Consider the following 26,185-nt stretch of genomic DNA (forward strand, 5'->3'; position numbering starts at 1 on the left):
AATTTTACATTTCTGAACTCCTAGGGAGGTATAAGTAGGGGGAAGCAATATATTCGATACCTCATCCAGAAAAGCACCCTCTTGAAACCTGGACAGCAAGCTACACCGTGACGCAGAGCGCCTCTCTTGCAGAGTCTGCCACTTGAGTTTGCTAAACATCTCCGTAACGCTATCACACTTACCAAATAACCCTGTGACGAAATGCGCTGCACTTCTTTGGATCTTCTCTATCTCCACTGTCAACTCGACCTGGTACGTATCCCACACTAACGAACAATACACAAGTATAGGTCGAACGAGTGTTTTGTAAGCCACCTCCTTTGTTGATGGACTACATTTTCTAAGGACTCTCCCAATGAATCTCAACCTGGTACCCGCCTTACCAACAATTAATTTTCTATGATCATTCCACTTCAAATCGTTCCATACGCATACTCCCAGATATTTTACAGAAGTAACTGCTACCAGTGTTTGTTCCGCTATCATATAACCATACAATCAAGGATCCTTCTTTCTACGTATTCGCAATACATTACATTAGTCTATGTTAAGAGTCAGTTGCCACTCCCTGCACCAAGTACCTATCTGCTGCAGATCTTTCTGCATTTCGCTGCAATTTTCTAATGCTGCAACTTCTCTGTATACTACAGCATCATCCACGAAAAGCCACAGGGAACTTCTGACACTATCTACTAGGTCATTTATATATATTGTGAAAAGCAATGCTCCCATAACACCCCCCTGTGGCACGCCAGAGGTTACTTTAACGTCTGTAGACGTCACTCCATTGAGAACAACATGCTGTGTTCTGTTTGCTAAAAACTCTTCAATCCAGCCACACAGCTGGCCTTATATTCCGTAGGGTCTTACTTTGTTTATCAGGCGACAGTGCGGAACTGTATCGAACTCCTTCCGGAAGTCAAGGAAAATGGCACCTACCTGGGAGCCTGTATCTAATATTTTCTGGGACTCATGAACAAATAAAGTGAGTTGGGTCTCACACTATCGTTGGGTCTGGAATCCATGTTGATTCCTACAGAGTAGATTCTGGGTTTCCAGAAAAGACATGATACGCAAGCAAAAGACATGTTCTAAAATTCTACAACAGATCGATGTCAGAGATATAAGCCTATAGTTTTGCGCATCTTCTCGATGACCTTTCTTGAAATCTGGAACTACCTGTGCTCTTTTCCAATCATTTGTAACCTTCCGTTCCTCTAGAGACTTGTGGTACACGGATGTTAGAAGTTATAACGATATGTTTACATAATGTGTATACATAAACATACAGTTATAAATGTCCCCGTTCGTCGTCTGATCTTTCGGAAGTTGCATTGCATAGGAGAGTAAATGCCTATTCAAAATATAATTATTTTGGATAGCTCAACATGAATTTCCTAAGGGACCGTAGTTTATCATGCATTTACCAGTAGAATATGGCGCGGAGAAAGTATTTCGCCGCATGCAACTTCCGCCCGAACTCGACGAAAGAATTCGTGACTGTGAACTCTCTATTTGGCAGAAACATAAAGAAAATTAAATAACTTCATGAAGGAGTGAGACATAGATTCTATATTAAATACACCAGTTCCATTTAAGTCTGAATTTATGGCAATTAATAGACGAACTTACACTGCAATGAAGGATTTAACATGGATGCCGTTTTGACTGGCACTTCTCTTAATGAAAACAATTCCTTCGACGTTTTCACATACACGTCGCACAATAAATCTACTGCTAGGCACGTTTAGTATTACACATTCACTTTTCACAAAAACAATATTATTTTTAACGATAATAATACGGCGGCAAGACATGCTCGTCCGACACAAGAGACAAGAGAAGAATGAGTAACTGTTCATCGAGAATATCTCGTACCTCAAAAAAAAAAAATGGAATGAAAGTGTTCTTCTTCTGTCCGTTTTTCGCGCCGCGGTTTTCAAAGTCAATAACTCACTGCATCTCTGACGGCGCTTCGACAATAAACAAGTTACGTCACAGGTCGTTCACCTTTTACATTCTCGCAACATTATTTGCTAACTGTAGCTGTTGCCGAGCGACTGCTCGATTAGTGAATGATTTAAAATGATAAGACAATCACATAATGTTACATTGCCTTCCATGGGAATCTTGGAAATCAAGGAGATTACCAAGATTCACATGTCGCCGTTAACATTATGGGATTGAGTACTTTACAGATTTACATTGATCAAACACAGTATTCCTGTCATTTGATTATTAGGATTACACAAATATGGCGATCTCTCATTCATAGACAAAGACAGTTCTTAAGGTAAAGATACACAAAAAAATTTAAAAACTAAGACAGTAAATCTACGAAGTTTGCAATGGACATTATACATTATACTCATTACAGTCCTTATTTTACAGAGTTCATACCGACCATCTTTGTGGCCTCAAGTTATTGTCCAGAGCTCATAGGCTCTTTGCTCCTGAAAGAAAACACATAGGATTCATCTTTTTATACGCACATAATTCTCACACATGGAATTTCTCACACGTGTCCATTTTTATACACATATAATTCTCACACATGGAATTTCTCACACGTGTCCATTTTCCATTGCTCACTAGTTGTCATGATTTTTACGCTTTCACTGTTTGTGTATTGACAGGTAAGTTAAAATTTGATTCTTCTCCAGGTGAAGCTTATGCCTTGAGAAGTTGGATCGCTACTTTGCGGTCTCCAAGTAGAAAACTTTTCATCAGCTCTGGCGGGCGAGTCTCACTCGCACGTTACGTACACACGTTACATGTAACAAAAAAATATAAATACCCATTAATCTAAAAACTAAGCTTAAATCTATTTTAGGACTTGGGATTCATAGGAATTTGACTTTGTCACTATTCGCGTGTGGTTTGGCTGTTCACATTTCATCCACGGGATATAACATTAGCATAGTATGTGATATGTTGTGAACTCATATAAAAGTCTTTTATTTTGGGAGCGGCTTTCATGGAAAGTCCGTTTCGTCGAACTGCAGCGGGAGTTCTGTGCTAGTACATCACTTTAAATTTAACGCGTTTGTTGCGTCGATGTACGTTGACACAGGCTGATTGTTAGAGCTGAATCGCAACTCGAGGCGCTCACTAGTCTCCACGCGGTACTTCAGCTTTTCCGCGCACGGTTCAGTGAACACGTTGCGTCGATGGTGTTGTGGTATTTTGTGGTTTGCTGAGGCTGATGAGGAGGGACGAGGATTACCAGGGACAGAGGCTCCATTGAAACCATCCCTGTCTCCACATTTTCCAGCCGATTTTGAAGATTTTAAGGTAGGCTAGTGCTCGCACTTTGCAAAGCAGCTAACACACTTGGTTTCCGATGCACTGCACGTAATCACATCACCGCCTTCGGTTACACAACCGGACTATCATTGTCCGTCGGCCTATCTGCACGTTTAACACTTTTTATCTTCACCGTGAATGAAATTATCACTTACTTATAACAACGATGCATTGCTTCGTGTCTGTGGCAGACTTCCACACCATTTTAAGTCTTCACTTATACACTACTATGTACACAATTTTTTTTACAGTTTATAATCAAATAGTTTGTCTCACTTTGAAGCTTGCTAAGTGAGAGCTTTGATTATTATGTCCATTTCAATTTCTGTTGCTTTGTTGCTAACTACCTTAACATTTCGCTTTACATTGTTCCTCATCTTTCTCAAAGACTAATTATGCTTTTAGTTCACAGTCACAATACATTAGTTTCCGATCTGTTAGCAATTATTATTATTTTAATTCATTTCAATCGTTCTTTCTATTTATTAGATTCATTAAAGTTATCACTGTCATTTCAACAAAAATTCTCTTTTTACTAGATGTGAGGATCAATCAGTCACATTTGATTGCCCTCTCACATGAGAACAGAACACCATTCAAGAAAATTTCAAATTCCTTATCGCGATCTCGGTTTGCGTCTCGGATTGACTTTAAAAGGCAAAATAAAGACATTTCAAAACTAGCTTTTCCCGATTTCGTTCACGCGCTTCCTTTTGAAAATCGTATGCCAAACCAGCCTTCCACGTCAACCGCATTTCTCAATCTGTGACGTCAAGTCTACGGGACGGGTTTAGGCGGGTTAGGATATTTACACAAATTCAGAAGAAAGACATAGATATAATAGTACATAGAAGAAGAAATCTAGCAAACAACTCCTTGTTCCTTATGACTCAGAAATTAATTTTCCTTTGCGCCGTACGTCTGCGTACACGCTCCAATTACAAACTAGCTACTTTGTTTTGCCGGCGGTTTCATTGTCATTTTATTCTCTCCTTGACGCCTGCTTGCACTACACTGCATTGGCCTCTATATATGACCTTAAGTCATAATTGCTTTGTCCTTGCCACTTACGCTCTTATACTTGGTATTTATTTCACTTATGGCTTTGAATGTATCTGTCCTGCGTATTGCAATTACAATTAATGCTACTTTGTTTATCTAGCTGAAGGATAGCGCTTTCGTGGTCATGTTGGTACTTACAAGTAACTCACATGCTTCGTAAACATTACGTTATTTTAATGCAGAGATGAACCTTTTCCAGATTTCTATGTACATTGGAACTTAATCTAGACAAGCTGACTTAGAAACTAGTTACATGTTTTCCTTTTTAGTGGGATCAGGAACCAATAATTGTCAAGCGACCCTTGTCCTCGACGAAAATAAATTTCGTTTCTGGATCATTGCTCCATGAACTTAAAAAAAAAATTCTTACATACTATGTTTTATTTTCACTTCTTTAGCATTTCATATCGCAGAAGCCGGCTTGTTAGGCACATCCTTCGCTTTATATTTCATTTCTCTCTCTTAAATATTATCTCCTTAAAACTAGAGTTCTTGGAGCTGATCACTTTCTTTGTTAAACAAGATTTTTTTTTATCAGCTTGTCTGTACTTAAATTATGGCTCAAGATAACATATTTTAAATTGTCTGCTGTATAGCAAGATAGACTCACTGTCGTGTAATATATTCTAAGCATTTTTTTTTTTTTTACAAAGTCAAATCAGTTGTCACTTAGTCACTAGCGGCTAACCTTCTCTTGTCATTATAAAGCTTCCCTTTTGACTTATTCTGTAGCATGATATTTTTTTAGATCAGAGTGATGGTATAACCCTTTTATTTTTCCATTTGCGGGATCAGAAATCACATAACAACCTGTATGCGGTTTACGAAGGATCTCGTAAGGTCCCTCAAAAAGACTTTGCCATTTTCGATTTTTGTGTAAGAGCAACGATGGTTTAAAGTGTGTTTTTAGCAAGACCTTTTCGCCTACTTTATAAGTTAACACCTTATTAATATGTTTGTCATACGCCTTCTTGCGTAAATTGGCTTGGGTGGTCAACGTTGTTAGAGCTTATCTTATTCTGGCGTCTAAACTAGCGCTTGTGTTGTTACACTTAGGAATTGAATTGACCTTGAACATCCTTGGACGGGTAATGTTGGAATTTTAATTAATGTACTAATTTGCTTATAGAAACATAAGGACATAGCATTAATATTTGCACCTGTATCTAGGATTACAGTCGTCAAAATTCCGGCTGTAGGAAGTTTTGTCATAGCTTGCACTTGGTCATCTATCGGTTCATCACCGTCAGTCGTCTCTTTCTCTTGTAATAATTCTTGTCTCATGTCAATCCCGTCATTGTATCTCAGTACAAGTACGTCATGGTTAGTCTCTCCGTCGAAGTGGTAGCCTCCATTCTGTCTCACAGCATCACTTAGGGAGCTTTCAGATGCTGGACTTAGTTTTCCTGTTTGTGTGGTTTTGATTGGCCTTCATCATTAGAAAGTTCGACCAATCTGACATTATGAGAACACTGAGGAACAAAATTACTGTTATGCACAAACCTCGTGTCAAAATGTTGCTGCGTTTGTTCTGGTGTCCAATACGTGTTACTGTCTTCCGCGTTTGCGAAAAATACAGGGGGATTGTAATGCCTTTGCGGGGTCTGATGATTTTTATTACTATTATGATTTCCGGAATTGTTACTGTGAAATCCACCTTCACACTGTGGGTTGCCGTTAAACTGTGTGTTTCTGTACATTCCCTGCGCTTGATTTTTACTAGGCGCGGAGTTGTATTGGTATGAGTGGGCGTCAGCTGTTTGTTGCTGCCCGTAATTTGAGTGTTGGCTGCGCGAGTACGGTGCATTCCATTGCGATCCGCTCTGCTGTTGCCAACCTTTTTGACTGAAACCGTTTCCAAACTTCTGCTTGCACGATTGATTGCCGTACTGATTACCAGTCGTGTTATACACGGGATTGAATCGGTTGTGTTGATTATGTCTTTTCCTTTTGTGCGGATACCCACTGCCTTTATTTCCGTTTTGCCAATCGTTACTATTTTTTGAACCGTTCCCTGGCTTTTCATAGCCGTTACTGTCGTAATGTTGTGGCCAAGAATTGTGCGGAGTATTCCGCGGTTTGTTAGCTCTCATGTCCTCATAGATCAGGTCTAGGGAACCTAATATCGACAGAAAGGTATCTGGATCATCATCTGGTATGGCTATCAGCTTTTCACGAATCGAAATGGGTAATTTAGACTTGAGAATCATAATTACATCTTTACTATTGATAGGGTTATCCCAATACCTAATTTTGCCAAGATATTTTTCGAAGTACATTCTCAGGCTACTATTCCTGGGGTCAAATTGTTCTGCATTATAGACTTCTTTACGAAGGCGCTTCTGAACACCTTCGCTCCAAAATTTGCTGAGGAAACAGTGTTCAAACTCCTCATATGTTCGACACTTATCAACCATTTCTGTTCCCCATATTATCGATTCGCCACCTATAGATCCGGTAACAAATTGGATACGCTGTCTATCAGTCCACGAATTTGGAAAAATGCCGGAGAATCCACGAAGAAAGACAATTGGGTGGATATTTCGTTTTTCTGGGTTAAAAGTTTGAAAAACTCGATGCTTTATCATGCTTTCTTCCTTCATCATTTTTACTACTGAGTCAGATTCTTGATTTCGGTGACTAACTGGAATATGTGGCGGTGAAGTGTGTTCATTAGATACAACAGATATTCGGAATTGCCGAAATAATTCATCTTCTTCCTCTGAGGCTAAAGAGTTAGGATAATTCGGTCTCTGTATTCGGGAACTACTACTCACTTGTGCCTTCAGGTTATTTAGCTGTTCCGTTACCTCTTGCTTCCAATTTGGTAATTCTTGCTGAAGGGTACGCCTAATGCTACCGAGTTCAGACATTACGGTATCTCCGGAGCTTCCAGGAGCTGACAAGATACCAAGAGTGGTTGCTTTCACAGTCTCTACTAGGTCTTTGTTAATTTTATCTTCGACAAATTTGTCCTTTCCAACAATCCAGTTCTCATACTTTTCTCTAAATTCTCTCTCATGACTATCTAGCCTCTCCTTTACTTTCGTTTCCGTTTCCAGAGTCAAATTTGACATTCCCTCAGTTAGTTTTTCTACCTGCGTAGTTACTCTGTCTAATCTGTGATTAACCGTGGTTACGGTGGAGTCAAGATTCTTGGTTGCGTTTCGGATGTCAGCTGTCTCGCTTTGCATGGTAGCTAAAGTGTCATTCAGTTCGAAAATTATTCCACTTCGCATTTGAGAAACAGCATCCTTAACTTGCTTTGCCACTTCTTTGGCTACGTTTTCTCTAACAGATTTTATTTCTTCGCTTACTGTAGAAAGTTTATCTTCAATTACTGTAGAAAGTTTATCTTCAAGTGAGGCTAACATTTGTCTATTTTCGTCTTTCAAATCATCTTCAAGTGAGGCTAACATTTGTCTATTTTCGTCTTTCAAATCATTTTTAATGGAATTCACCATTTGGCGATTTCCGTCCTGCATCATTTGACTTATTTGACTCAGTAACTGTTGGCATTGTCTAGTTCAGTACCGGTAACATTATGGTGTGGGGCACCAAAGTCCGTAAGATTTCCCACTTCACTTTCTACAATTGTTTCAATTGGTGTCTCAGCCCTACTAATTACCGTGCGGGACCGTAAGCGACGCGACACTTCACTCGTTTCATTCCGTTCATTTGAATCTAGTGATGACATTTTATCGTCTGCCATAGCTCACTTATTTACAAACAGTAAGTCAATGACGTTCGTTTGAGCTACGGCCGTCAGCTGTCGACAGAGATGTAATTTATCGGTTGCTACGTCACAAGATCGGAATGTCGGGAGATGCACGTCACGAGAACAAGAGACTATTCTGGACCGTAAAGAAAGTATGGCTGCACACTGTTCAAAATAAATGAAAACTAAGGCTGGTCAGCTCCGTGAACAGGCAGCGGACATTTAAAAACAAATTATATGCAATACACAACAATGGAATTTAAACAATACTTGAAGAAATTACTAATCTACTAAATGCAATCTACTGAATTCAAAGCAAATTTTACTGCAACTAATAAAGATCGTCACAAATTGATTAATGTCGGCTGAAATTAAGGAAGCTTGGCTACGGCTAACAAAATTTTAACTTACGTTACTGATGACTGCCTTGGGCGTTGCAACTAGATTTTCGCACAAATTCTGTTCCAAAAAAAAATCACTCTTCCACAATTTTCTCTGAATATCTCGTTTCTTTCGCTCAATGGAAATTTTATTGGATGGCGTTTGATGTCATGTAACAAATAAAAAGCACAAGATTAGCTACAATTATCTATGAATATTCCCACAATGCGTATCTTATATAAATTTTTATTCCTTTGAGTATATATATATATATATATTTTTTTAATTCAGGTCCCTGTTCGGGCGCCAATTATAACGATATGTTTACATAATGTGTATACATAAACATACAGTTATAAATGTCCCCGTTCGTCGTCTGATCTTTCGGAAGTTGCATTGCATAGGAGAGTAAATGCCTATTCAAAATATAATTATTTTGGATAGCTCAACATGAATTTCCTAAGGGACCGTAGTTTATCATGCATTTACCAGTAGAATATGGCGCGGAGAAAGTATTTCGCCGCATGCAACTTCCGTCCGAACTCGACGAAAGAATTCGTGACTGTGAACTCTCTATTTGGCAGAAACATAAAGAAAATTAAATAACTTCATGAAGGAGTGAGACATAGATTCTATATTAAATACACCAGTTCCATTTAAGTCTGAATTTACGGCAATTAATAGACGAACTTACACTGCAATGAAGGATTTAACATGGATGCCGTTTTGACTGGCACTTCTCTTAATGAAAACAATTCCTTCGACGTTTTCACATACACGTCGCACAATAAATCTACTGCTAGGCACTTTTAGTATTACACATTCACTTTTCACAAAAACAATATTATTTTTAACGATAATAATACGGCGGCAAGACATGCTCGTCCGACACAAGAGACAAGAGAAGAATGAGCAACTGTTCATCGAGAATATCTCGTACCTCAAAAAAAAAAAAAAAAATGGAATAAAAGTGTTCTTCTTCTGTCCGTTTTTCGCGCCGCGGTTTTCAAAGTCAATAACTCACTGCATCTCTGACGGCGCTTCGACAATAAACAAGTTACGTCACAGGTCGTTCACCTTTTACATTCTCGCAACATTATTTGCTAACTGTAGCTGTTGCCGAGCGACTGCTCGATTAGTGAATGATTTAAAATGATAAGACAATCAAATAATGTTACAAAATGGGGCAAGTTCTTTCATGTACTCTGTGTAGAATCGAATTGGTATCCCACCAGGTCAAGTGGACTTTCCTCTGTTGAGTGATTTCAGTTGCTTTTCTATTCCTTGGACACTTATTTTGATGTCAGCCATTTCTTCATTCGTACGAGGATTTAGAGAAGGAACTGCAGTGCGGTCTTCCTTTGTGAAACAGCTTTGGAAAAAAGTGTTTAGTATTTCAGCTTTACACGTGTCATCCTCTGTTTCAATGCCATCATCATCCCAGAGTGTCTGGATATGCTGTTTCGAGCCACTTACTGATTTAACGTAAGACCAGAACTTCTTAGGATTTTCTGTCAAGTCGGTACATAGAATTTTACTTTCGAGTTTACTGAACGCTTCACGCATAACCCTCCTTACGCTAACTTTGACATCGTTTAGCTTCTGTTTGTCTCAGAGGTTTTGGCTGCGTTTAAACTTGCAGTGAAGCTCTCTTTGCTTTCGCAGTAGTTTCCTAACTTTGTTGTTAAACCACGGTAGATTTTTCCCGTCCCTCACAGTTTTACTCGGCACGTTCCTGTATAAAACACATTTTACTATTGCCTTGAACTTTTTCCATAAACACTTAACATTGTCAATGTTGGAACAGAAAATTTCGTTTTGATCTGTTAGGTAGTCCGAAATCTGCCTCCTATTACTCTTGCTAAACAGATAAACCTTCCTCCCTTTTTTTATCTGCCTATTTACTTCCATGTTTAGGGATGCTGCAATGGCCTTATGATCACTGATTCCCTGTTCTGCACTTACAGAGTCGAAAAGTTCGGGTCTGTTTGTTATCAGTAGGTCCAAGATGTTACCTCCAAGAGTTGGTTCTCTGTTTTATTGCTTGAAGTAATTTTCGGATAGTGCACTCAGTATAATGTCACTCGATGTTCTGTCCCTACCACCTATCCTAAACATCTGAGTGTACCAGTCTATATCTGGTAAATTGAAATCTCCACCTAATACTATAACATGCTGAGGAAATTTATGTGAAATGTATTCCAGATTTTCTCTCTGTTGCTCTGCCACTAACGCTGCTGAGTCGGGAGGTCGGTAAAAGGAGCCAATTATTAACATAGCTCGGTTCTTGAGTATAACCTCCACCCATAATAGTTCACAGGAACTGACCACTTCTATTTCACTACAGCGACAAACACACCATCACCGGTTGCATGCAATCTATCCTTTCTAAACACAGAAGGTGGCTTCACGGGTAGCAGGGGCTGTGTGGCGTGGGCTGGGTGGTTTTTTTTAGGTTAGATGGCCTCGGGAAAGTACAGAAAGGGCAACAGCTTCAAAGTGTGCAGCTCAAAGGCAGGACATTGGGGCACCAAGCAGCAATCGGTATTGTAATTGTAAACTGTCAAAGTTGCGTTGGTAAAGTACCGGAACTTCAAGCGCTGAGAAAAAGCACCGAAGCTAATATCGTTATAGGTATGGAAAGCTGACTGAAGCCTGAGATAAATTCTGCTCAAATTTTTACAAAGGCACAAACGATGTTTAGAAAGGATAGATTGTATGCAACCGGTGGTGGCGTGTTTGTCGCTGTTAGTAGTAGTTTAGCCTGTAGTGAAGTAGAAGTGGATAGTTCCTGTAAATTATTATGGTTGGAGATTACACTTAACAACCAAGCTAGGTTAATAATTGGCTCCTTTTACCGACCTCCCGACTCAGCAGCGTTAGTGGCAGAACGACTGAGAGAAAATCTGGAATACATTTCACATAAATTTCCTCAGCATGTTATAGTCTTAGGTGGAGATTTCAATTTACCAGATATAGACTAGGACACTCAGATGTTTAGGACAGGTGGTAGGGACAGATCATCGAGTGACATTATACTGAGTGCACTATCCAAAAATTACCTCAAGCAATAAAACAGAGAACCAACTCTTGGAGGTAACATCTTGGACCTACTGATAACAAACAGACCCGAACTTTTCGACTCTGTAAGCGCAGAACAGGGAATCAGTGATCATAAGGCCATTGCAGCATCCCTAAACATGGAAGTAAATAGGCAGATAAAAAAAGGGATGAAGGTTTTTCTGTTTAGCAAGAGTAATAGGAGGCAGATTTCGGACTACCTAACAGATCAAAACGAAATTTTCTGTTCCAACACTGACAATGCTAAGTGTTTATGGAAAAAGTTCAAGGCAATAGTAAAATGTGTTTTATACAGGTACGTGCCGAGTAAAACTGTGAGGGACGGGAAAAATCTACCGTGGTTTAACAACAAAGTTAGGAAACTACTGCGAAAGCAAAGAGAGCTTCACTGCAAGTTTAAACGCAGCCAAAACCTCTGAGACAAACAGAAGCTAAACGATGTCAAAGTTAGTGTAAGGAGGGCTATGCGTGAAGCGTTCAGTGAACTCGAAAGTAAAATTCTATGTACCGACTTGACAGAAAATCCTAAGAAGTTCTGGTCTTACGTTAAATCAGTAAGTGGCTCGAAACAGCAATACTACTATACTACTATACATCCTATTACTCTGGGATGATGATGGCAATGAAACAGAGGATGACACGTGTAAAGCTGAAATACTAAACACTTTTTTCCAAAGCTGTTTCACAGAGGAAGACCGCACTGCAGTTCCTTCTCTAAATCCTCGTACGAATGAAGAAATGGCTGACATCAAAATAAGTGTCCAAGGAATAGAAAAGCAACTGAAATCACTCAACAGAGGAAAGTCCACTTGACGTGACGGGATACCAATTCGATTCTACACAGAGTACATGAAAGAACTTGCCCCACTTCTAACAGCCATGTACCGCAAGTCTCTAGAGGAACAGAAGGTTACAAATGATTGGAAAAGAGCACAGGTAGTCCCAGTCTTCAAGAAGGGTTGTCGAGCAGATGAGCAAACTATAGACCTATATCTCTGACATCGATCTGTTGTATAATTTTAGAACATGTTTTTTGCTCGTGTATCATGTCATTTCTAGAAACCCAGAATCTACTCTGTAGGAATCAACATGGAATCCAGAAGCAGCGATCATGTGAGACCCAACTCATTTTATTTGTTCATGAGACCCAGAAAATATTAGATACAAGCTCCCAGGTAGGTGCCATTTTCCTTGACTTCCGGAAGGAGTTCGATACAGTTCCACACTGTCGCCTGATAAACAAAGTAAGAGCCTACGGAATATAAGACCAGCTGTGTGGCTGGATTGAAGAATTTTTAGCAAGCAGAACACAGCATGTTGTTCTCAATGGAGAGACATTAAAGTAACCTCTGGCGTGCCACAGGGGAGTGTTATGGGACCGTTGCTTTCCACAATATATATAAATGACCTAGTAGATAGTGTCGGAAGTTCCATGCGGCTTTTCGCGGATGATGCTGTAGTATACAGAGAAGTTGCAGCATTAGAAAATTGCAGTGAAACGCAGGAAGATCTGCAGCAGATAGGTACTTGGTGCAGGGAGTGGCAACTGACCATTAACATAGACTAATGTAATGTATTGCGAAGACATAGAAAGAAGGATCCTTTATTGTATGATTATATGATAGCGGAACAAACACTGGTAGCAGTTACTTCTGTAAAATATCTGGGAGTATTCGTACGGAACGATTTGAAGTGGAATGATCATAGAAAATTAATTGTTGGTAAGGCGGGTACCAGGTTGAGATTCATTAGGAGAGTCCTTAGAAAATGTAGTCCATCAACAAAGGAGGTGGCTTACAAAACACTCGTTCGACCTATACTTGTGTATTGCTCATTAGTGTGGGATACGTACCAGGTCGGGTTGACAGTGGAGATAGAGAAGATCCAAAAAAGTGCGGCGCATTTCGTCACAGGGTTATTTGGTAAGTGTGATAGCGTTACGGAGATGTTTAGCAAACTCAAGGGGTCCCGGGTTCGATTCCCAGCGGGGTCAGGGATTTTCCCCTGCCTCGAGATGACTGGGTGTTTGTGTTGTCCTCATCATTTCATCATCATCCAGGAAAGTGGCGAAATTGGACTGAGCAAAGATTGGGTAATTGTACGGGCGCTGATAACCCCGCAGTTGAGCGCCCCACAAACCAAACTTCATCTTCTTCATCAAACTCAAGTGGCAGACTCTGCACGAGAGGCGCTCTGCGTCACGGTGTAGCTTGCTGTCCAGGTTTCAAGAGGGTGCTTTTCTGGATGAGGTATCGAATATATTGCTTCCCCCTACTTATACCTCCCTAGGAGTTCAGAAATGTAAAATTAGAGAGATTTGAGCATGCACGGAGGCTTTCCGGCAGTCGTTCTTCCTGCGAACTATACGCGACGGGAACAGGAAAGGGAGGTAATGACAGAGGCATGGAAAGTGCCCTCCGCCACACACTGTATGGTGTCTTGTAGAGTATAAATGTAGATGTAGATGCAGGAAGCAAATTAACGCCAAGGCTAACAGGGGCTGCATCATGAAGCCAAGGAGCTGAAGGTGCACACCCATCATGAAAGTTGCAGGTAATGTTCAGTTAAGCCACTGGAGCAAGTGCCAAAAGCGGACTCCAGGAGGTAACATAGAAGAGGGACACACCCCATACTGACAATCAAAGGAAACATCAAAGAAGGAAGCGTAGAATGGGTGGCTACGCATGGCAGTCAAACGGTATGCATACCTGCTGAGGAGGAAGTCATGGCGGTATTACAGTGATATTCCAGCAGCTTCAGCATACAGACTCTCAACCGAGCTATTGTATGAGGATTACTCCAAAAGATATTCACAATATTTTTGTGAAATTACAGTTTTCATTCTGCATGTGTGAAAGTTTTACAGTGTGTAGATACATCCTTTTCACTTGTTTTCAAACTTAGTTCAACCTGTTCCCATGAGTGGTGCCATCACAGCATGTCTTCGAGATGGCTGCTACACTTGACGTTCATCAGAAGCAACGTGCTGTCATAGAATTCCTGTGCTGTGAAAAAGAGACAGTGGGAAACATCCACAAGAGGTTGAAAAAAGTGTATGGAGATGCTGCTGTCGATCGCAGTACAGTTAGTCGGTGGGCAAGCAGGTTATGTGATGAAAGCAGGCACGGCAATATTGAGGATTGTCCTCGCAGTGGTAGGCCTCGTACTGCACACACCCCAGACAATGTGCAGAGAGTTAACGAATTGGTGACTGCTGACAGACACAACACAGTGAACGAATTGTGACGCTACGTTGGGATAGAGGAAGGAAGAGTTTGCATAATACTGAAAGTGTTGCCGTTAAAAAAGGTTTGTGCCAGGTGGGTTCCCAGGATGTTGACAGTGGCTCCCAAAGAAACAAGAAAAACGTTACGCAGCGAAACACCCGCCTTAGAGTCCTGACCTGGATCCATGTGACTATCATCTCTTTGGGAAACTGAAAGGCTCTCTTCGTGAAACAAGGTTTGAAGATGATGACTCCTTTGTGCACGCTGCCAGACAGTGGTTCCAACAGGGTGGACCAGAATTTTACCATGTGAGTATACAGGCACTGGTTCCAAGATGGCATAAGGCAGTTAAGAGGGATGGAAATTATGTGGAGAAATGAAAATATTGTTCCTAAAGAATGTATCTACACACTGCAAAACTTTCAAACATGTAGAATAAAAGATGGATTTAAAAAAAATAGTGTGCATTTCTTTTGGAGTGTTCCTTGTAAAAGGCACCAGTGGCCAAACGGATGCCACAATGGTAGATAGTGTTGAGATGGCGTAAGATGGATGGACATATAGACGCATAAACAAAGCACCCATAGTCTAGTTTCAAATGGGCGAAGGACTGGTATAAACAGAGGAGGGTGGTTTGATCTGCAACCCAGAAAATACCATTGAGGACATGTAGGACATTGAGGGACCACATAGAGCGGGCTGCCAGGTAAGACACATGGGAGGATCAAGAGTGTTTCCTATTGAGCATGAGCCCTAGGAATTTTGTAGTATTAATGAATGGATGAGCAACCAGCCCAAGATGTAAAGATGCTGGGAGAAACTAACTGCGCCACCAGAAATTCATACAGACAGTTTTGACAGTGGAGAAATGCAAGCCACTGTCGACACTCCAGGAGTAAAGATGATGAAGACATTGCTGAAGACGTCACTCAGTGAGACACCTTCATGGAGAACTGCAATAGATGGCAAAATTGTCAACAAAAAGGGAGCCAGATATGCCTGGCAGGAGACAGGCCTTTATAGGGTTAATGGAGATAGCAAAGAGGACGACACTCAGGATGGAGCCCTGAGGCACACCAGTTTTCTGGGTAAAGGTGTCGGACAAGGCAGAACCCACATGCACCTTGAAAACTCGGTCTTTTAAAAATTCCTTAAGGAAATGGGGCAGGCGGCCACAGAAGCCCCACATGTAAAGAGTACAGAAGATACCAGCTCTCCAGCAGGTGCCGTAGGCGAAAAACATGGCCACAGTCTGGGATTTCTGCAAAAAGCACTCATGACATGGGTGGACAAAGTAACGAGATGGTCAACTGCAGAATGGCATGCTCGAAATCCACACTGTGCAGTCATCAGTAAATTGCGAGACCCAAGCACCAAGCCAGCTGGTCATGAATCATACGTTCCATCACACTACAAACACAGCTGGTGAGAGAGATGGGGCAGTAGCTAGAAGGAAGATTTTTGTCCTTACTGGGCTTACGTATGGGTGTGACAGTGGCTTCACGCCAACGTCTGGGAAATGTTCCCTCTGCTCAGATGTGGTTGTACGTATTAAGCAGAAAATGCTTGCCTGTGAGAGAAAGGTGCAGCAACATCTGAATGTAGACAGCATCTGGCCCCTGGGGGCGGAGGATTGGGATGAACAGAGAGCTTGATATGGCTCCCTCATAGTAAATGCGGCATTGTAGCAATCACAATTCTGAGAAGAGAGGGATGTTGTCTGAGCCTCCTCTACTCATTTCCGATGGGGGAAGGAAGAGCTCAAAATTTCCGCAAAATGGCGGCCCAAGATGTTGAAGACAGCTATAGGGTCTGTGATGACATCATCTGCTACTGTCGCACTGGAAATTTGGGAATGAATCTTGATCCGAGAGAGCTGTTGGAAGTTGGCCTACTCGACAAAGGAAGGAGTGGAACTGTTAAAAGAACTATTGTATGAAATCCAGCTAGCTTTCCTGCCATCCTGAAGAACGTGACAACACTCTGCAAGCATCTGATTATAATGAATTGCCTTGGAACATGTCTCAGTCCATCAAGGGACAGGGCACAGCGTGGTAAAGAGGAAGTGTGAGGAATGGAATGTTCTGCAGCAGTTAGTATAGGGTTTGTGAGATATTCCATCGGGTCATCACAGCTGGGGAAATTTATTTATTGAAGGTTGCTGTCAACAAACAGATAGCACATGGGAAATTGTCACTCGAGAAGGTGTTAGAAAGAGTGGGCCACTCACAATGGGCAAGCTGGGCAGTGCTGACTGATAGGTCCAAATGGGAACGGGTGCGTGAGGATTCGGAAAGGAATGTGGGTGCTTCAGCGTTATGGCAGAAGAGGTTGAGTTGATTAAGAAGGTCAGCCAATAGGGCACTTCTCCAACAGGTTCTAGGAGAACCCCAATGGGGATGATGCACATTAAAGTCACTGAGTAGCAGAAATGGGTGAGGTAGCTGCCCAAGAAGCGGAAGGAAGTCTGCCCTGGTGACAATGAATGATGGAGGCACATAAATGGTATAGAGGGAAAAAGTAAGGTGAAGAAGGTAAAGGTGAGCTGCAACAGCTTGAAGATGGGTGGTCAGGGAAATGGGTTGACTATGAATTTCATTCCATATGAGCAGCATGACGTCCCCATGAGATGGAATGCCAACCTCAGGGGGAAGGTCAAAACGAACCGGGAAGAAATATGAAAGATCAAAGTGGTCATGAGGAAGCAATTTTGTTTCCTGAGGGAAAAGTACAAGGGGACGCTGTGACGCTAAAAGCAGCCACATTCCTCTTTGTGGGACCCAAGTCCACAAACGTTCCATTGGAGGAGAGAGATGATGAGGAAGAAATGAAGGGGTGTCACCTCGGTGGCTGCTGAGTGACGGACTGCGAACACTTGCTGCTACAAGGCACAGAAGAGAATCCTGCTCCATGATGTCCACAGAAGCTTCGGGCTGCTCATGCTGTCAGTCCGTGGAGTCCCATGCAGAAAAACAGTTGGTGGTGCCCACCAGTGACATGGAGGCCACCCAGGCTAACGTATCACATGGCAACACTGTCAATTCGAGTTGGCAAAGGAGAATACTGTTTGCCTTTGTTGGACTTCTTCAATCCTTTCGAGTTATCAGAGGAAGACACAGATGTTGGTTGGCTGGACGGACACAGGAACTCTTCATGGGAGTACTCCTTGTGTCCTTTCCGGCCTACTGATTGTGTAGCTCGTGGCTTCATCCCTTGAGACGAGAGTTTGATGGCTTGTTGCACAGCTGGATGAGTGGATGGTGATGCTACCTTGACACTGGATGATTTCACAATCTCAGAGCTGAATTTGAGGTCACATGTTTGGTGGCCACGTCCTTCATGGAGTGAGAGGTACCTGGACAGCCCGCTCATCAAGATACATGGGACAAGCCCAAGAGGAGGTGGAAAGGCCGCCATTGCACGTGGTACAGCAGGGAGGAGGAGGCAGACAACCGCCCTCGTGCATATCCCTATCACAAATTATACATTTGGCTGGATGTCGACAAGACGTTCTAGTATGGTTGAAATGATGACACTGGTAGCGGCACATCAGGTTCAGAATGTATGATCAGACTGTGATAATTTCATAGCCTGCTTTGATCTTGGGCAGAAGCACCACTCTGTCAAAGGTGAGACAGCAATGACACTCCGGTCAGAGACTTATCACTGGATTTTGGCCTCAGTCAAACCGTCGAGCAGCCTAGTGTAAATAACACCGTGAGAAGAATTCAGAGTTCTATGTGTCTCAGCATGAACAGGATAGCCGTGGAGAAGTGAGGTGACAAGCAGTTTCTGTGCTTGAGAATCAGAAGTAGTTTCCAAAAGCAAAGTGCCATTCCATAAAAGAGAGCAGGATTTCACAGGGCCAGCAATTGCATCAACACTTTTCTGAATAATAAATGGATTTACCATTGCAAAGGACTGATCGTCTTCAGTATGTGAAATCACAAGAAACTATGGAGCAGCTGGTAGGGCCTTTGAATCATTAGCCTCATTCCTTTTACATTTCATAGATGTTGATTGTGAAGATGATTGGCTGATTGTGAGAAAACCCCCATGGTTGCCAGTATCCCTGATGGCACACTCCTTCCAACTGGGGGTCTCCTTCACAGGGGGCGAATTTGCCTTAGGTGAGTGTTCACAGCTCAGGTCACACCTCCCAAACAACTGACAGGACCGATCCGCAATTTTGAAAGGTAGCAACTCAGGCAATCACTCCTCCCTGCTCCTGACCTGTACCAGGGGGTACGTGCGAACCCTACCTTTCGACCCAGGGCTGGAAATTACGTGTTACCCAGGTACCAGCTAAGTGTCAAGACGCGTGGGACAGCCATTGGGAGCGCACAGGGAGGAAGAAGAAAAAGAAGAACCTCTTATGCTGAAGCGGAGGAACAAGAGGAGAAAGGAAACAAAGAAAGGAAAAGGGAATAAGAAACAGTGGTGAGACTGTTCTTATTAAAGTGACGGACAATGAGGTACTTTCGCAATAACGCCCCAGACATGTTCCCCAAGGGAAGGGAAATAGAATAGCAAGAGGATAGACATATGGCATGGAAGGGGAAGAGTGGCGAGCCCCCTGGGGGGGGGGGGGGGGAATCCTGATTATGATAATGATGTACATTATGGAGATAACGTTTTTAGATTGGGTTCATTCATGACTTGGTAGTTTGATGTCATAATTGTAGAATCTTAAATTTGGATTGCCAGTAATGTTTCATTTTTTCCTTCTTTCTTGTTCATTTTACTTTCCTCACTTTAGCCAGTAGGACATATGGGAAGCTGATGGATACTTTTATTCCTTAAAAGTCTTTCTTTAATTATTTCATTGATGCAATCACACACAAACCTTTTCCCTTCATAGTTTAAGTGCATTCCATGCTTATTATGCTGGTTACAGTGCAGTTCACTTATGTCTAATACATCACACTTAGTGTATTTTCAACAGTTTCTTTATTTTATTTCATTTCAGGTGGAAAATAGTTTCACATATCTGTTCACAGCCTTCTGCTGCAATCCAGTTACAAGGATTTCTTATCCAATCAAAGACATGACAAAGTGGGGAAGCACTCACTTCTTTTGCTAGCTATGCTAAAACATGCACAGCATTCTTCTGGGTATGATAACTAGCAATCTGTTTGTCCACACAAATCAACACCGTTTATGCTAAAACCCGTGCAGCATTATTCTGGGTATGATAACTAGCAATCTGTCTGTCCACGCGATTCAACACTGCTTAACTGTGGTCAGCTGCACACTACAATAACCCTATAATTTAGATCTCTCTACCCATTACCAGCTTTTCTTAAATGTACTATAGGGAACCTGTCATGTGTATGTGTGATAGTGAGAGATATACTAATAATATACGAAAAATGAAAACTGGAAAGCTAGTGTGATTTGCTGAAATATTAAGTGTGTCCTTGCGCCAGTCACCATTCACCTGCAGTTGAATGAATGTCTGTACTGATTTTCCACTTTGTATTTGGTGCAATAATTAAGAAAATTTTCGTACAAATAATTATCCCAATGAAACAATACAAATTAAAGCTTCCACTTTAAACTGGGCAAAATTCTTCAGCGTCACAACCCAAGACAATCACAAATTTGTTATCCAAAAACATATTTGCTCCAAACATGATTGGAAAATACTGACAACATGGAAAGGATAGATTGCTACTCACTAAATAGAGGAGCCATTTAGTCACAGACAAGCACAATGAAAAGAAAGAGAGAAATATTCAGCTTTTGGGCAAACTCTTTCATCAGAAGTAGAAAACCTCATACACATTCCCACAAGCACAACACACACAGACATGCTCACTGTCACCTCTGAGTGCTAAGGTCCTAATGCAATTGTGTCTGAGGAGAGCAGCAATTTAGCTGGGATGGGTAGAAGGGGTATGGAAGAGGTGTGGGGAAATGAGGGGGAGGGATAGCAGGATAGGGGTGGAGAAAGGTGCTAATGCTGCCTGTGGGAGTGTGTAGGGATAAGGGGGACAGGATAGGGCTACTAGGTGCAGCATAAGAGGCTGTGCTTGAGTACAGGGAGGGGGCAGGGGGAAGGGAGAGAGATGACAAGTAGAGAAAGTGACATGACTAGGTGTATTGGTGGAGCAGAAAGTGTATGTAGTACTGTAGTGGGAGCAGAGAAGGGTACAGGCAGGACGACGACAGGGCTAGTGAATGTGGAGGCCAGGGAAGTTACATGAACAAAGGATATGTTGCAGGGAGAATTTCCACCTGCACAGTTCAGAAAACTGGTGTTGGTGTGAAGAATCCGCAGGTTGTGAAACAGTTACTGAAGTGAAGCACATTATGCTGGATGGCATACTCAACAACTGGGTGGTCCATTTGTCTCTTGGCCACTGTTTGACAGTGGCCATTCGTTTGGACACACAGCTTGCTGGTAGTTGTGCCCACGTATAGTGCAGCACATTGGATGCAGGTAAGTTGATACATCACATGCTTACTTCTACAGGTTGTCCTGCTTTTGATACAGTAGGAGATATAAGTGTCAGAACTCAAGTAGGCAATAGTGGGCAGATGTATGGGCCAGGTCTTGCATCTATGCAGGCCGGGGTGGCCAAGCGGTTCTAGGTGCTACAGTCTGGAACCGCGCGACCGCTATGGTCACAGGTTCGAATCCTGCCTCGGGCATGGATGCGTGTGATGTCGTTAGGTTTAAGTAGTTCTAAGTTCTAGGGGACTGATGACCTCAGATGTTCAGTCCCGTAGTGCTCAGAGCCATTTGAACCATTTTTGCATCTATGTCTACTGCAGGGACATGAACATGAGGCAAGGGTTTGAAGTAGGAATGGAGTAGGCACAGACGAGGATATTGCATTGGCTGGGTGGTAGTAGCTGAGGAGAGCTCCGCCTACTATCCTCCAAGGAAGCCAGGGGTTTAATAAGTTTTATTTCATCTTGTTAAAATTTTGTCTTCATTAGACACTTTTCATTTTATTTTAAGATTGGTTTCTAGTATTTTCTAAAATGAATTCACAGGTCTGAAGATGGTTATATAAATATAACCGAAACCGGTCACCTATGTTATTGAGACATAAGTGTTGTGATCAAGACTGAACTTTAGTTAAAATATAATAATCTATTGATCACTGTATTCAAATAATTTTGGTAAACATTTTGGAAGAGTTGTTACTTTTACTCTTTAAATTATATAAATGCAACAGCTCTCAGGATAGCACTCATTTGAGCTAGACGTACTAAAACATTCATCATTAAGTCCAGATCATGTACCAGTTGACTTTCACTTGTTTCCAGATGTGTTGAAACACCTGGTATAAAATTTTTATGCAAATGACAATAATATACATGAGATTGTTATGGAGAATTTGAATGAGAGCAACCAGAATGTCAGTAATGTTATGACAATACTGTTAACAACAAAATGTGTGAAGCACAATGCATGAATATTTGTAGTCAATAAAAGAAACTTAAGTAAACTTGTTGTACCATCCCAGTATATCCAAATGTTCTTTTATAGTGGGCCCACAGCATGCATGTGGTCAATGAGCAAAATATGTTGTTTTTGGTAAGGTTTCTGCTGCATAATTGATTTATTTACTCATATTGATTACAAAGTTACACGATGGGTTTGTTTTGGTGTTTACCATAATCAAGCATAAGTATTAGCTGGTATGATGTGATCCATATTTCATCTTGGAGTGTAAGTATCAGTTGTCTTTCTTTTATGTTATGATCATGTTATTTCTATATATTTTTGATAGATGTCACAAATAATTTTACCAAGATGATGCATGTAAAAGTGTTTAGAAATAACGTGATCATAACAGAAAAGAAAGATTACAGAAACATATGTTCCAAGACGCAATACAGACATCATGCCAGCTAAGATGTATGCTTGATAATGGCAAAATACCAAAGCATGCTTGTTGCGTAGCTTTGTAACTCTACGAGTAGATGAATCAATTGTGAAGGAGAAACATGCATGAAAAATAAAGTATCAAAATGTGTAGGACAACTCACAACTTAAGCTAGGATTACCTGATTCTTTGGTTCCACAGAAAAGATACTTTCTTTTGAATAATGCACTTCTAACAAAGCAGATGAGACACTATGAATGCTTATTGTTTTCATTTTTACTTTTAAGACCGAAGCATAGCCCAAGTGGAAGAGGAGTTCTCTCTCCTGAAATAGACTATGAATGGAAATAAATGTGTATTATAATTAAGAAAGTAGTAACAAATAGTTGTGTGTAAAACCTTTAATAACACAAAAGTTCATTAATTCTACAACTTTGGTACAAATAACTTGTTTCACACTACAATCCCTCAAAAAACAGGGGGAGCAGAGAAACAGTTTTTCAATATTGATACCTGAATAAGCAGATGCATAAAAACAAGAATTACGCATATTTACACAAGAACAAAGCAAGTGGATTTATAAAGATAATTTCCACTAACCTAACAAATCAGACTGACTTCAAATCTGCTTCCTTTTTTTACAAATTTTATTATAAAATTTTAAAAATGCCCTGCATTACATTTTCTGCTACGATGTCTTAACGTACTTAACAAATGTAAAAACAGATATTACATCATCAACAATAATTACGAAAATGGAGATTATAAATCTTTAATGTTACAAATGTAATGCAAGGCACTTGCTTATACCAACTAAATTAGTTTCAGTCATTGATATTATCACGTAAGTCACACAAATGTCATTGAAATGTTGGGGCTGACCAAAATGAAAATAACACTCAAGAAAACTGAAATTCAAGTAATGTGGGTTATCACATTCATTGAGAGAAATTACTGAAAACTTTACCTAAATTGTAAATGCAGTTTTATAAGCACTTATACACCACCATTACATTTATTTATAAATTTATGAGTAGCAGTAATATAGCCATAAGACAATTTTATCTTGATTTTTGGAAATGTACCTTAAGGTCTGTTATAAGCAGACTGATAGTATTTCACTTTTTCTTATCAGTTATCTGCTAATGATTTGGCTATTGTAAGAATATAATAGTTACTTTTATGAGCCTAGATATATTACATAGGTAAATTAACCTATTAATTTTTCTGTTTATTAAACTGTATACAATTTTTGAAGAAAGTTAAGAATTTTGCTTATCTTCTCAAGCTAGAAACAAAAGAAAGAATCCTGTATGATTTTGTTCCCTATATGTATAAGAACAAGCTTGATGAATATAAATTTTGAATTTTAAAGAAACTGAATTAAACACTTACAGAAGGCCTGCATAACATGTCAATAATTTTTTAAAGAAGATACAAATACTGCTATAAATTAAGTTTTGCATCACTATTTCATTTAAAGTGTTGATGTCAGCAATTATGAAGCTATAAAAAGTGAAATCTGGTACACAAATGGCTTAGTCTCTGCCTGTTGTCTACACAGGTGTCTCTGCTTCTTGTGCAGCAGCATACATCATTGGAGTCTTTATCACTTATGACAAAATATGTAAAAACATTCAAAACACTAGCACTGACAGACATACGATTACAGTGAAGACTGCCCAACATATAAGAATACAAGCTGTGGCATTTATTATTATAAACATTGTACAGTATTTGCAGAACAAGAGCAGAACACACACTGTTTACACATCTCACATAAATGTTTTAAACTGAAATTCTGTGAACTCAACAAAAGAAAGTCTTAGAATTTGAAATTAGCAGTTCATCACAAACATTTAAAGAGGAGCTTAGCAATATACAGAAACAGTAATGGCAATAAGATTTATGTATATATATTTGTATTTATATATGTATATGATTACGAAAATAATTTAATGATACACAGTATGTGTCCTAATTGTTTCCACTAATTCGTTTTGCAACAAGGAAAGCTAAGTGTTTGCCCTTTCTGATAAAGTAGGTTATAATACACACCACACAGCATTTATTAAGATTCTTTCACTCTCATTTCATTCTCATTTCAAAAACATGTAAAAACATACATAATAGTACCATTATGACAAAATATCACATGCCACAAAGTTGAGCCATTCTCTTTATCAACATTGTCATCTTTAATGTTTTAAAGAAAACACAGTGTAACAAAGGCTGAAAATGCACATATATCATAGAACATGGGTGGAAAGAAGTTATTACAATACATATATTGTATTTTGGTCTTCCTAAAACAAAGACTTCTGTATATGAGAAAGTCTGTTTGGTTGCAACCTTTGGATGAGTCGTCTTGCACTACTGCCAATTAAAATTATAGCCCTGCTGTACATTATCCTAAAACTGTTAATATCCAAGAGCTTACCATTCACAGCTGAGAATGGATATATTTTCTATCAATGCATTACAATGAATATTTTATAAATACTTTAATTTCTAATGTGAATAAAGATAAAAGAAAGAACATGAAAACACTGAATAACGTTCACACACAATTGATGCTTATTAAATATTTCCATTCAAAGCTTCTTCACACAGCAGGGTATAATGTTTCTTATGGCACAGGTCTTGCCGATGTCTTTCTAGATGCACTTCTTTGCAACTACAGGTTACACTGCCACAGTATCGTAGGGTGTGACTGCGAATCCGTTTTGTTGGTGATGCCCTGCTTCATTTCTGTAGAAATTATAGTTAATTTAGAATCTGCACCAGAAAAAACTATTAATACATTACACAGATAAAACAGTATATAGTTGTGAAATTATCTGAAACAGTTTTCATGTTGTCATAAAAGTATGAGAGAGATAGCTAAATGTTACGTCTATGTACACTATAATAATTTCTGCTGTTATGAATGTAGTTGAGAGTTAGTACTGTAATTATATGTATATGTGGCAGTCTGTCCAAGAGACTACTGAACACTGTTTTTAAACATACATATAATCACAAAAAACATATCTTAGAATGAGTGAATCAAATTTTACACTGCAGTGCTGGATCATCATCTTCATTAGGCCATACTATTTGGGAGTAGGTCTGACATAACACACTGTATCAAGAAATTTAATTCTCTTTCAATTATGTATAGGATGATACTCTACCATATACAGGATACGGTAAAATTCTGGCATATACTAGTGAAAGTATTTTGTAATTATTGCCTTTATGATGCAAGAGGGAATAAGCCTATTTGTGGACCAGTGGAATGGTTCTAAAATAGGCGAACAGACGACACACTGATATAGCACAGATTCAGGATTCCAAAATGAGCAATGTGGAGATCTGAAATAGTTGTAGCAGGTACTCATTAAAATGTTTAATATAATTCATTATTTACAAGCTATTACCAACTAACACTGTGAAAACCATGTTCTTAGCTGGTTGGATGGGGATTTGAATCCATAACCTGTTCTAGAAATAAGTTGAGCAGGACATTCTGTGCTGGTGCTTTCCTCTCTTATTTGTGACATAACTTTATCATATCATTGCAG

The 26,185-nt window shown here is 40.1% G+C and overlaps 1 protein-coding gene across 1 annotated transcript in view; it reads right to left on the reverse strand.

The window, feature by feature from the left end:
- Positions 1-23,002: 23,002 nt before the first annotated feature.
- Positions 23,003-26,185, reverse strand: part of LOC126091914 (Down syndrome cell adhesion molecule-like protein Dscam2) — an 895,908-nt gene continuing 892,725 nt past the window's right edge. The window contains exon 37 of the mRNA XM_049907230.1: positions 23,003-25,370. Within this exon, the coding sequence (XP_049763187.1) occupies positions 25,304-25,370 (67 nt within the window). The 3' untranslated portion in view covers positions 23,003-25,303. The remainder of the gene's footprint in view (positions 25,371-26,185) is intronic.

Source organism: Schistocerca cancellata, chromosome 7 (assembly GCF_023864275.1).
Source record: "Schistocerca cancellata isolate TAMUIC-IGC-003103 chromosome 7, iqSchCanc2.1, whole genome shotgun sequence".
Classification (NCBI taxonomy): domain Eukaryota; kingdom Metazoa; phylum Arthropoda; class Insecta; order Orthoptera; family Acrididae; genus Schistocerca; species Schistocerca cancellata.